The sequence below is a fragment of the Rhopalosiphum padi genome, chromosome 3, assembly GCF_020882245.1.
Source record: "Rhopalosiphum padi isolate XX-2018 chromosome 3, ASM2088224v1, whole genome shotgun sequence".
Classification (NCBI taxonomy): Eukaryota; Metazoa; Arthropoda; class Insecta; order Hemiptera; family Aphididae; genus Rhopalosiphum; species Rhopalosiphum padi.
Genome location: NC_083599.1, coordinates 69629344 through 69644240, shown reverse-complemented (window position 1 = coordinate 69644240; position 14897 = coordinate 69629344). Strand labels below are relative to the sequence as shown.

The 14897-nt window shown below is 31.2% G+C and overlaps 1 protein-coding gene across 1 annotated transcript; it reads right to left on the bottom strand.

Annotated features, from left to right (window-relative positions):
* Positions 1–4424: 4424 nt before the first annotated feature.
* LOC132925535 (uncharacterized) lies at positions 4425–6508 on the bottom strand. Its single transcript, XM_060989926.1, has 2 exons — positions 5545–6508; positions 4425–5410 (listed from the first exon to the last, which is right to left on the bottom strand). Exons 1-2 carry the CDS (start codon positions 6506–6508, stop codon positions 4425–4427), a joined length of 1950 nt encoding a protein of 649 aa, XP_060845909.1.
* Between the last annotated feature and the right edge of the window lie 8389 nt (positions 6509–14897).

Genomic DNA, 14897 nt, shown 5'->3' with positions numbered 1-14897 from the left:
TCAATGCTTCAGCTATATTTTGCCAATTTTTTTGTTGAGATATACGCCCCGAATAGAAATCCTCAGTTCTTTTTCTATATTCTTCTACAAGAAGCAATATTGCCTCATGAGGCCACTTAAAAATATTATTTTCAGTCTCAGTATTTATATTGTTTACCATTGAAGTTTCATTTTGATCAACTGACACACTTTCATTTGGTTCAAACGTTTCATCAGATATAACTTGGTCCATAAATCTGCTATATTTAGCCTTATTTAAAATTTTTTGCCCAAATGCTGAATCTAAAAAGACAAATAGCTATAATATATAGCATTCCTTTTATATTACAACAAATTATACTATGAGTTTTATTGAACTAGATAAATTTGTACTTCAATTTTTCTAAAGTATTTTTTGAGGATATTGAAGAGCTCCCTGTTTTAGTCGTTAACAGACACCAAATAGGTCAGGTAGTTGAAAATTAAATAGAAACTAGTAATGTTAATATTGGTCAAGTAATATATATATACATGTGTAGCCAGCTTAAAAGTTAGAAGTTAATATGAAAAAAAAAATATTAAACTAACCTAGTCAAAAAAACTATATATTTATTAATAATTACAACCAGGGTCACACATAGCAGTGGTGTGCAGACCTTTTTCAACATGTGGGTTTGAGTGGAACACAGTACATGCACGTACGCCATAAACATTACACATATATTATGAATATTATAGGTACTCAACAACTCAAGTTTATTTCAAGTAATAATTATCAAAATATCCTGCCTACAATTTTCAAGTGTGGCCTAGGTCCCATTAGTGACATTTCTGCAAGCCACTGACACATAATTTAGTGATAATACAACTTTTTTTTTTTAAATAAGAACTTAGTATTTCATCAAAAATGTATTCAAGTATCCAACCCAATATCCCAATTCCATCTCATTTAATATTAATTTAACTAATAAGTTTTAACTATACCTAGTTAATAGTTATAAATACTTATGTAAAAACATGATTTTAATTTTGAGAATTAAGCTAAATTATTAATAAACTAATAAAGAATAAGATTAAAAGTTAAAACAAAATTAACAATTTAACTTTTTAACAAGTTAATGCACTTTTACATTTCATTTTCAACCCCTTTCTTATTTCAAACTGTATCTAATATTTTTATGTCTTATCTATCAGAGGTACAATTGCAGGTGACTAATTAATAAATGAATCAAAATCCACTCAATAACTACATAGGTACCTGTCTCTAAACGCTTTGCTTCTTCAGGCGTCACATCCACAATGTAATGTGACTCATCATCACCATCTATAATTGTCACTTTCATCTTCGAATTATATAAATAATGACTTCAGTGCTTAAGTTAAAACTTATTACTAATTAACATCTAGCTATTCTAATTAGTTAACCGTTCAAGCTTGAAGCTAGTAATTTATGAAAACATTTTCAATGTTACTATCATTATTCCGTAATCGTTATCACTAACAAACGCTTTAGTCCGTTCGTCAACACCCCAAAGCGCTGACGTTTTGGCCGCACTACCTATTTTATGAAATCGTTTGTGAGCGCGAAACAATGACGTAGCTACAGTATTCATGACGTCACGGTTATAGTCTGAGCGTTTCAATGTGCCAAGCCGAACGACACTGATGCACTGATAAGCGCTTATAACGTAAAAAGCGTCTAAGACGAACGCACCCTTAGTTGGCCACTCTCTTATTATCTAGGCTCTCTAATTAATACCAGTCACGGTTTCCTGCTACGCCGATGATAACGAGTGATACGAACAAATAGATGGTGAGGAATAGCGAGATTGAATGACGACAAATAGGATGTAAATTTATTGTACCGCCTTATAATACTACGACAATGATAGGCTATGGGTGGGACCTTATATATATACTAAAATAATACGTATTATCATACGAAATAATAATATAAAATATGTAAAATAATACTATAATAGCACTATAAATCAAACCGAATTTAATACTTAATTAATAAATTAACATTATTCAGATAAATTTTAATCATATTTTATACTAATAAAATTAGCGGGGAAAAGAAATGTCATCTAATATCAACAGACCGAATTACAATACTCGAGTGTTTTCTCGCACTCCTAACAAAAAGACGGACAACATCGTTGAAATAATGAAGCAGGTGACGGAGGAACTCAAAAGCCATCCGAAACGGTTTAGCTCTGCCACACCCATTGCACGACAAAATGTACGTCGAAGACGTACGGAGCCATCAAACAAAGGCCTCGCGACACGACCACCACGGGTAAAAAACGGAAGCAGGACGCACTGGCACGTATTGCCAAACAAGTTCATGCCCTTATAATCGAACAGCAGCTATCGATCATACTTGCGGTCATATTCTTTGCGTTGTATGTGCATCATTACCACGCAGACGATTCTATTATTGCTAGGGCCGTGGCAAATTTAAAAACCGGTGCGGCCACAAAGCACCTGGGTGAGTGGCTTGAGTCTAACGTGCCGAAATTTTTCGGCATTGTAGTTTCTGTCGTAGTCTCATTTTTGGCATCTAGACAGTACGGGATTTCTCTGTCTGTTGCTTCTGCTGTTTTGATAGTCATTTTTCCCAGCATGTCTGTCACTTTTTATGTGATAACAGCGCTTTTTGGTCTATTGATGACCAAACTTAAAATCGCCGTCGATCGTTATATAATCGTCGCAATAGCTATTGTGGCGTATCTGTATTTCGCGGTCGATTCGGTTTCTGAACAGAACACCGGTGTTGTGAATAGCACGACACCCGGTAATATTTCAAAATTCAACATAACTAATGCCTGATGGTTTGGCCCTAATCATATCTTATCTTAACATTTTTTCTTTTCCACTGCTTGTGGCACTTGCCACCTTATAAAAAAAACCAACAAACGAAAGTATTATGATATAAGATACGATTAACAAAAATCGATGTATATAATATTAATTTGTGTGTGATATGAGTTTTCGTACGGCGACGGCGCGATCATATACACACACACATGTACGCGTGACACCTGTACGGACGACGTTACACACGACGCACGGAGATAGACTGGCTGGGGGGCGAATAATATATTTGCATAATAACTGGACTAAGGCGATGGCAACTTGCGTAACGACGCCGCCGACCGTTTATATCACAATTCGCGAAAGCCGCGGCAGCGGCGGCACGGCCTTGGTATTGACTTTATTATTATACGATATGATCACCGTATATTTCTGTTGCGGCGGCAACAGTACCTTCACACAGTTAATATGTAATATATTAGGTGCTTTCATGTGTTTTTAAAATAGCATCTAAGCTATCAACAAGATGGAAATATAATACACATAGTACATATTATGAGATATTACCACAAATTTACAAATATAGGTTTTGATATTTTAGTTACCTATGTTAGTGCCGTTGAACGTGTTTCATTTAAACGTTAAAATGAATAAGAGATATAATTTTTTTTATCGAAGAAAGAGCACATCATTTTTCGTTTGGAGAATAATGAAAAAACAGTAATATTGCGACTAAATTTGATGTAATAATCATTCTACAATATGGAAAAATCGAAATAAAATATGTAGTGTGTACCAGTATGAATAATTAATTTTATAATTTATTGTATTATTAAATTTACATTAATTTATTAATTAATTATTGTTAAGTTGCATTATATCATTGATAGAAACATATTTAATAATACATTAGATCAACTATAATTTTTTTCAATCTACATATTTTAATGTTATTAATATTACTTATGTGAATCATTATTTATATTATGTACTAGGGGCCGGTGAAACTCGATTCCGGTGAATAGAAGCCGCCTTCGAGATGGTTGAATGAAAATCGTTTCACCGGAAAATTGATAGGGAGTGGTGATCGGGTGTATAAAAAATTGGTCACTAAAAATGTGATAAAGTCGATTTCCGTGAGTTTACAGTTTTTTTATAACTAATCAGTTATCATTCGGTGTAAAAGTTTGTGTCATCGCATGTCCGGTTTTTTTTTGAATGAATAAAAAAAAATATAAATTAGGGATCTAGCTCAGCCCTCAACCGGTGCAAATCGATACCGGCACTCCTGACGTCGAAAGCTGTTTTGTAGAAGAAAATGTTGATGAAAAAGTCGATTGCAATGTTTGAGTGTTAGTAATCCACAGGGCCGGCGAGAGCTTTTGTGGGCCCCAGGGCTGATTATTTCCGGGCCCCTTCACTTATATATACTTATTTTACTGAGATTTATAAAGCTGTATGGCATTTTTATGCAATAGCGATACTTAATATTTAAGTTGGATGAATTGTAAATAAAACAAACATAATATATGGTATATAAAATCTTTTATTAAAATTGAAGAAAATAATGTAAAAAATTAAACAACTATTTAACAGTAGTTATAATGAATAATTATTAGGTTTAATTAAAGTGTTCCTTTTCTGGCCTTTTTCATAGCAAAATCATCGATAACAGCATCCAAGTTGGTGTTTTTAGCTAGTTCTTTTTCCACTGCCAAGACTCCTAAGCTTGATAGCCTGTTTTGACACATGGTCGAACGTAAAACATTTTTTACTCTTTTTAATACAGAGAAAGAGCGTTCTGCACTTGCTACTGTAGCAGGAATTGTGATAAATATCCTGAGAGCCACAGTAAGGTTAGGAAATAAATTTTCCAGATTTGAAGTTTTTATAGCATTCAGAAGATCCCAAGGTGAGAGTGTCTTTTCACCAAAGTTGGCTGAATATATAAGTTTTAAACTTTGAAGTTCATCTGTAAGCTCATCTCCTAAATCCTTTGGATACTGTTTTACCAGCCTAGTAGTTTTTTCTTGAATCTGGTCTATGGTCATTTCTTTATTCAACCATAGCACAGAAAATCTTTCACAAAGAGAATGCACTGATTCCAACCTAACTGTCATATCTCCAATAACACTATCTAGGATAATATTGAAAACGTCATTCTTGAATTTAGTTCTTTGATGATCATCTGCATTTTCGTTTTCGTCATCTTCATCTATATGTCTTTTTCGTTTCCGAGTTCTTTTTAATTCTTCTTCGAAATATTGAGGCCAACCTATATTTTTAGCCACTATTAGAGTTTCATTAAGTATATTATCATAACCTTCATTTCGTATTTTGTGCAAGTCTTCGATCAATGAACTCAAATTTTTCGAGGCAACATCCAAAGTACCACTTTTACATTGTAATACACGGTTTACAATGTCTATTGACTTTAGGATCTTGAACCAAATAGAAGCTAGGAGAAGACAGTTAAAAGTTTTGAAGTACTTTTCTAATCCCTGTATGTCTCGAGGACATTCTGATGTCAAGTTTAGTACCTTCAAATCTTCAAGGGCTTCTAATATAGCTGGAAGATGTGCAGCGACTGGTTTTACACTATCAACTCTTGCTGACCATCGTGTTCATGACATTGAATGAAGAGAGGACGGTATTTTTTTTTTAAGATTTCCCATCTTTGGGGGCTTGAACTAAAGATATTATATAATTTTTGGATGGCTCCAAAAAAAGTAATAGCTGCTGTACAGCTCTCTGCTGCTTGTTCCCCACATAGATTTAAAGAGTGACAAGTACAAGCTGAGTATATAGCCTCGTTATTAGCTCTGAGTATAATAACTTGAGCTCCTTTATATACACCTTTCATATTACTACCATTATCATACCCTTGGCCCTTACAGTCTTCTAATGGAATTTTAAATATTTTTAATTTACTCATAATGAGGTCTGCTATAGCTTTTCCACTTTTATTGGCACAATCTACTAAGCATAGTAGACGTTCTTCCACTTGGTATTGTTGATTTTCTACCTGTTCAGTTAAATTAACATATCTTATTAATATAACAGTCTGTTCTACATGAGCAGAATCAGGTGTTGCATCAACAATTACAGAGTAGTACCTTGCTTTTTCTCTCTCTTCAAGAATTTTTTTAGTTACTTCAGCAGCACATAAGCTTATGAATTCATTTTGAATGTCATGGGACAGGTAATGCACTTGCATTCTATCTCCCTTTTCTTGAAAGTGGCGAATTTTATTTAAATGTTCATTCAAAACTGGATCATAGTTAGTGAGTAGTTCTAAGATGCCCAAGAAATTCCCATTAGATGATTCACCGATTTTTTCAGAATCCCCTCGAAAAGCCAGCCCTCTTTCGGCCAGAAACAAAGTGACCTTAATTAAACGCTTTAAGAGCTCACGCCACTTTTCTTTATCACTGTTGATCGATTTTAATAAAATACCTGACAAGGATTTGTCTTTTTTTATTTTAAAGATCTCTGATTTCCATTGAACGTAGCTTTTTTTATGTACTGAACTATTTTCGTGTTCAGGGACCTTATCATACAGCTTTTTCCAACGTTTCGCTGTAGAAAACCCTTCAGGAAGTGCCAACGCGGAACGCTGTGACTCAGGCAACGTGCTAAATAGTTTACAAGGTAAACAGTAAAATGCTTGCTTTACTTTACTCCAAACTAGCCAATCTCTCGTAATCATTTCATTATTAGTTAGTTTCTTTTTAAAAATCGATATTGGCACACTAAAACCTTCAGAATCCACAGGAAAGCTTTCCGGATTTGGAATATGGGGATATACTTCAAGTCACGATCTATGTCAAAATTGGGATCACCAATATCAAAATATTTATATAATGGCTGTAGCCGTGGCGAAGAAAGCGATTTTTCAGTAACAATAGTAACATTATCAGTTTCAGTTATTATATTATCCTCATTTGTATGAATAACCATACTTAAATTAGTGCTATTACTATCAATAATAATTACATTGTTGCCCTTACCTTCCAATTCATTTGATACTTGACTTGATTTCACAATAGACCGTATAGATAACTCAGTCGAAGCTGTGGAAGGTTTAAAATATTGCCCGAGTGATAGCTGTCCTTTTTTTGCTTCGTTGTCTCTCTCATCCTTTTCTTTTCTTTTTTGTGCACCAGATTTGTGTTTATAACTCATTATAATAAAATTATATAACAAGTACTCAAATATGTACTAACAAAACACAAAATTACACACGATTCGTATTCCGTAATATCAAAATTATAAAAGATAGTAAAAACGGTAATTTCGGAACGCGATGTAAATTATGCATCATTACAACTAGAACTAATACTGGACATTTGATCGAACATATTATTATTATCTGATATATTGTGCTTCTATTATTAAATAAGCAGTCGGTCGTTATACATAAAATAGTAAAATACCATTGAAAAATATAATAACGCTCTTTAGAGACGTATTTGGGAATTTACGACTATATTATATAACCATATTATTAATAGCACACCAATTACGCGATTATACCGATCGAACCCGCATTGAATGCGCGTTTGTTTTGTTATCTATGTGCGTTCTGTGTTGCGTATTGTGTACAATTTAGTAGGTGTAACGTGTATATTATGAATATATTATTAAAGATAGTTGTTTAATTTTGAGTGAACGGACGATAGTGTTTACGCTTCAACTTGTAATTCTAAATTATATAACATAAGTATTAAATATATGATTTGTATAAAAGTAATTTTTCTAAAGTTAAAAAATTTGTAAAATTTGTCCTTCTCCTAATTTCGCCGCTCTAGGCCCGGGCCTACAGGGCCTGTGCGGCTGTGCCTAAATACGCCTCTGACAACGGGCCCCTCCGGAAGTCCGGGCCCCGCGGCTCTGGCCCCTACTGCCCCACCCTCTCGCCGGCCCTGGTAATCCATAATCATGGGGAAAGTTCAATTTACACGCATCTAAATTCTAAACCTATCAGGTAGGCAATCCGACTGCGTCGGATCGCGGACGATGTTGGTGATGCACGGATGAAATTGTATTTCTATTATATATTATGTCGCATACCCGGTTCTTTTTTGAATAAATAAAAAATAAATAAATATTAAAAATAGTAATTGAGTGTCTAGCTATCAGTCCTTAACCGATGCAAGTCGACACCTGTGCTGCGGATTGTAAATACCTCCTAACGTCGAAAGTCTGGTGCTGTTTTGTAGGGGAAAAAGTTAGTTTAATTACATGTTAAAGCTTAAATTAAGTAATCAGGTATCATCGGGGAAAATCAATTTAAACGAAACTAAACCTCCCAGGTAGGCAATCCGACTATGTTAGATCGCAGATGATGTGCGTGTAGCAAGTAAAATCAAAATTTGTGTTAACTCGAACTTCGAATAGTATAAGGTTCCTATACAAAGACCTGTTAGATTATTTAACATATTGTACATATTATAGTATTATGATATTTGATAGTTTAGTATTAATGCATTTACAGTGACGAATCTCGAGCACTTAAACCGTTTCTGAGCCGTGATGAATTTTGCGTCCAGAACTGTTTCACTTATGCGATTCGTATAATTGTGTGTAATGAAACTCGGATATTCTTATTAATTGTCTTTTTAATGCATATGTTAACAATTACCGATTTATGTGCATTATTACATACATATTTCATAATGTGACTAATATATTATATTTATATACTATTTGAATGTACCAAATTCATTCAAAGATTTAAATATTAATTCTCAAACATGATCTGTATAATTTAAATATTAATACATATATTGGATTTCATTAGGTAAGTACCTATTTTTTCAATAATATAATAATATAATTATTCAAATTTAAAACCTTACAATTATACTCAAATATTAAATATAATATATTATAAACAATTCAGACCATAAATTAAAACTTATTGATGAAATGATGATTATTAATTATTAAATAATTTATTTACTCTTGAGAAAAGATTTACAAACACGTGGTAAGCTAATGTATACTATTGTTTAATACTGCATATTATTAACAAAAATACAATATAACGTTTATATATTGATTTTTATTAGTTGAGTGTTGGGATAACTATTACACTCCACAAGCCTAATTAATTTACTTAATATAAGTCTTACCCCAGGAAAATTTAAATACAGTGGTCGCCGCTTATTGTGTTCACTGGTTATAAGAATCAGCCGCTTTTAGTGATCAAAAATGTCAGGAACGGAACAAACAGCCGTCTTCAGTGCATTTTTCGCCGCGTACTGTGATCAGGTTTTCGGTTATAGTGATCAGAAAAAATCATGTCAGAAATAAAATTTATAATAAAATTACCTATTTTTATGTACACAAAGGGGGGAAAACGATTACGAACGGCCGTCCTAATCTTAATAGCTGCTGAAATAGTTTCACATAAGGAACAGGGAAATGATGTTGAAGTGCATGATGAAGACGAAGTTGAATATGCAGAGGACCGAGTACCAGTAACCAGGAGTGAAGTATTCAATGCAATTAATACACTGAGAAGAGCTATTGAAGAGCATGACATAGGCACAAATTACTTTGATACGTTGAACAACTTAGAGCACATTATGATGGTTTCCATACCAAAAAAACAGGGGCAAATTACCGACTTTTTTAAAAGAACCTAAGTTTTAAATTTCGTATGTATGTATATTATTTTATTATATGTATTAATTTTTAAATTTAAATTTAAATTTAATTAATATATACTACTGTATTTTGATATTTTGCACAGTATTTTTAATGTAAAACAAAATAAAATATGTATTTAAAAAAATTTTCGTTATTTTTTGAGTCGCCGCTTATAGTGTTTTCCGGTTATAGTGATCAAAATACTCTCGGACGGATGTGATCATTATAAGCGGCGACCACTGTATTATTTAATTTATTTGTCTGAACTTATTGTCTATATTATAAATTATAATACTATGAGTGAAATAAACAATCTAATATATATCTCCTTCCACGATGTTAAATGTTGAAAAAAGAAAAGTATCCCAATGTTGACAGCAGTATTAATGTTTTAATAATATTTACATTATTTGGTGTACAAAAACATAAAATATTATTGTCATATACCCAAGTACACGAATACAGTACTTTGCGGACACAAACATCGTCGAGAAACACTTCACACATATATCATACAGCACAACCCTGAACCCGTTAAAGCTACCGAGAACAACAAAACAATATAAATACGATATAATGGATAAATGGGCTTCGAATCAAACATAAGTGCTCTACAGTCTACGTGTAAATTTAGGCGATAAGATAGAATAAATAACTCGTACATCGATCGGCGTTTGCGATCCTATGTGAGAAAATAAAAAGCAAAGAAAAACGTTCGGAGGACCGTCGTCGGCAGTCGTACTCGTTATCGCGATCGCGACCGCTACAAACGCAAACGGCGATAAAACTAACATGTGCGGTTTTCAAAATACGCACATTACGTGAATACGAAAAGAACGGATTGAAAAAACTCTGGAGAAGTCCAGTTAAAATCTTGTGAAAATTGGAAAATATTCGAAAAATCACGATAGTAAAAATAATAATAATAATTAATATAATCTACCGCACGGCGCACAATACACATAGACCTTACAACATAGAGCATTTTTCTATGCGACCACTGCGCATTCTTTGTGTAGTAAACGAACTATTTTTCACGTTTTATTAGATTAGAAGAAGATAGAAAATAGATAACGGTACTTTCCTGTTAAACGAGACTACGGCTATTTTCGCGACTAACTCCCAAGACTACCTCCGTTATAAAAGACTACCGCGGTTGTTTTGTGAAACACCACAATCCCGTTATCATGACTACCAAAATTTGCACACTTTCCTATTATCACAGACTACCTTAGTTTTATTTAAAATTTATATTTGTACAGTAAAATTACGACAGAGTGAGTGCACCTCCATATTTAATTCTTTGATATTTTTTTAATCAGTAGGTATTATTGGGATGGCTATATTCGAATTATATATATAAAAAAAGGATTTAAATACCCAGTAATCATTTGTAATTTATTACACAACACACGCTACATATGTGGCGTTTGGTCACTAAAAACAATAAAATGGCTACATTTACGAATTATATATAAAAAAAAATGTAATAATATTAGTGTCGTATAATCATTTTAGATGTTTCTACATCAAAAAACTTTTGTATCATAAATTGTTCTCTATTTTGAATATCGATGTGTTAAAACGGCTGTAACATAAATTTTGAATCACCCTGCATAAATATATAATAATATAATATTAATATAATAATTGTGAATTGCTACGCTAGAATGCAGTGCGTGGATATCGTACAGCTAATTGTGGTAGTCGCGATAAGGTAGTCTTGGGTGGTAGTCGCGAAAACCATTTTAATAGTCTTAAATAACAGGATTGTGATGTTGTCAAAAATCATGGTAGTCTGGTATAATACCTAGATAACGATTATACCTTTAACTATAAAACTAAATTATCAAATTATAGATACTTATTACCTACTTTCTGTTTTGTTTGACGCACAAAAGATCTTGTTCTGGATTTATATATTTTTTTTCAACAATAAATTCTTCTTTTTACATACCTACTTTTTATTGTACAAAACACAAATGTTTAAGATTTTTGAGAAGAATTATCAATATGATAGGTGATATATATATGGATATCACTATCCATTCGGCATTCACTGACAATTGGCACTTTCGGCGCAATTTCTATCAATAATCACAATTCACAATACTCGTTAGTTGTTGTATAACCATAATGTTTTTCGATTTAGAAATAAATAAATAAATAAATAAATATAAAATGTAAATTAATTTTTCAAAGTAAATAATTAAATAATCTTTAAAAATTTACAAAAAATGTTGTATCTTGTATGTATTTTCAAACAACTGAAATACATTTTGTATTTACCTTATTTCGTTTACTATAGGCACCTATTCATAATATAAAAGTATAGAACATAGTGCGTTTTCCTTCATTTTTAAAAACCAAACACCTATTAACATGGGAAATAGTACGTTTTTGTTCGATTTGACCACACCAATACACTATTCAATTCCTTGTTTATTGTTATACTCCTTTTATTTGACAATTATAATTTACTGTACGATGACGAAATTAATTGATGCTGTTTAAGTAAAAATAAATAAAATATAAAATCATACAAATTTGTTCAAGTCAGGAGTCATCAGACATATTTTTTACGGAATTAATTATTTAGGTATATAAAAATACATAATTTTTTACATTACATTTTACGTTTTCAGAAATAAAATGTGTATTTATCATTCATTTTTGAAAAAAGTAATAAAATGTGTATTGGCCTGCGGAACTAGGAAGTTTGAACTTTACAAACTTAAAAATGGATCCCATTGAAATTAGTCGGTGACCCTTGCTTTAAATGTTATTCTAAAAATTAAATTAAATTTTTTTTTACAATGTTATCATTGTTTAGGAACAAACCAAGAATGAATAGATACCTTTAATTTTACATGAAAATGTTATAATTAAAATTATTTTAATAACAGTAGGTATTATATAATAGAATTTAGTACTATGCTGTTTGAAATTTAAGCAACCAATGTATTTATAGCAATATAGACTATAACTATCAACGATCGAGAATTATTTTTGTAGGTACCTAATAACAGTCCCCAAATTTGTTGTGGTTATATCAATCGATATAAGTTAGGTATTTATAATAATACGGCAATACGGGATATTTTGTTATCCCGTGTGGCGTGCTCTTTCACAAAATACAATATTACTTATTAGTTATTAGTCAACACTCAACAAACTTAAGCGTTTGGAGCCGTAGTACTTATGATTGATGCCAACGTGATTACGTATTATTTCTTTTACTATTCGGCGCTGTTAAGTGTTGATTATTTATTTAATACTTATAGTTATGATTATTTTAATAATGACGGGTAAAAAAAAGCTGAGTGGTTGTAAAAATTAAATTTTTTTTAAATTGCCCATAAAATCATAAATTGATGCCTCAAAAAATAATTCATCCCTTACTTTTATATCCCAGTCCAGCCATGAACTCACACATACATACTTTAAAATATTTTTGCCACTCATATTTCGTTACACTCCCCTCCAGGTCTATATTTGTGTGTTATACATGTTTGGTTGAGGACAAACGCTACCTGCGCGTTATTGTTACTGATGGGTCCACCCTGAATCGGGATCGCCATATTGTCCCCTCTACTTTACGAATATCACACATATGAAAACAGCTCACACAACTGGATTACACGAACACAGTTGTCGATTGTTCAGTGATTGTGAATGTTCTTGGTCAATATCGTCGCTGAATTTTTTTGACTTAAAATAAGACACTTACGAAAAGGTTAGTAATAAATTTAAGTATATAGTTGTTTTACATTTTAATGTATTACTATTCTTTTATTTTTTCAAGAATCAAGATTTATGAATAACTGTATTACATACATTATTTAATAATACAGATATTAAATTGTAAGAAAATAACTTAGATGATTATTTAAGTTGGTAGAGATGTTAATTACATTTTATTATAAAATTAATCTGAGATAACCTAACTAAAACATTTAATAGTATAATTATATTTATTTATAAGGTAGGAAAAATAATATTTTTAATAAATTTAGAAAAAACTAGATAATTTTAGAGTGAGTGGGATTAAATACATCTATTTGATCAATAAGATAAATTTGATTTAATTAATTAATTCTAATTATAGTATTATGCGATATTCGATCAATATTTAAATCATCCCTTTAATTTTTACTCGAATATGTAAGATTTTTTAATTATTCGATAATTCGTTATAGGTTCTATAGAATAGCATGTTGTAAGTTTAATACATTAACTAATAAAGTCTTTTCAAGTTTACAAAATACTACGATTTACGTAAATTATGCCAGGAATAAAATATAACGGTTATGTTTCTTTAGTTAGATTTAACTTAAATATTTCATGAAATAATTGATTTTTAGTTAATCTATTTTGAATTTCAAACAAAAAAATTTCAAAAATCTCGAAAAACATGTACTAAATCATTACGCCAAATAATTAATTTAAAAATATAATACATTAGTTATATGAAAAATAAACGATCAGTTAATAAAAATTAGTAAGTAAATGATGATTTCAATTCAACAAATAACGAGGATGAAGTTCCTTAAAAATTACTGTATTTATTTTATAAACTTAATGAAATTGTAATCAACTAATTAACAAAATTACACATCGAACATTTTACATGGGTAAATATATAATAGATATACCATTTACCCAAAACTTCATTGTATGTAGTATAAATAACTATTATTATTATTAAAATTATTAATTACCACTCTTTTCCTTATATATCTATATATTTACTACTTTTAAAACTTATTGAAAATTATTTATCCATTTTTTTAAGGTTGTAAATAATTGGCTTAGAACTGATACTGTTTAAGAATACGATGTAAGTACTTTATAATTATTTATTAGTTTAATTTGTCAAGCATTTTTTCCCAAGTATAGGAATTAATATACTAATAGAATTATCTAACTGTTGTTTTCGTTATCCTACTCAATTTACAACATATCATACTGATTTTGTTGTTAACTCATTAACAGTTTCTTTTTGTTCAATTATTTTTGTTTATTGTTTCTCGATGCTGTAGATCGATAGTGTATTCAATTATTTTGGAAATTATACTTCGCTTCATAGCATAAAAACTTTAAAAGAGATGTTCTATTCCATTCGTATGCGACCCTTAAATTATTATCAATGCATATTATACATAACATTTATTATTTACGCATGCACCTGTGTATTTCAGGAATTTGTTGAACGCATTCTTTGTGATATTGACATGGAATATAGGGCTAAGTACAACGAAGAATACTACCGTGGTTCGCGGTAGTGTTAATGCGTGGACGAACAACCAAAAATACTGTGGAGAATTGCTTGAGAGATCCATAGAGATTTTGTGCGTTGAGATGCAGATAAGGCGCACAAGAGGTAAATGGAAATGTTATAGCTGGAAGCTACTATAAGAACAATATTTTTATAATACATT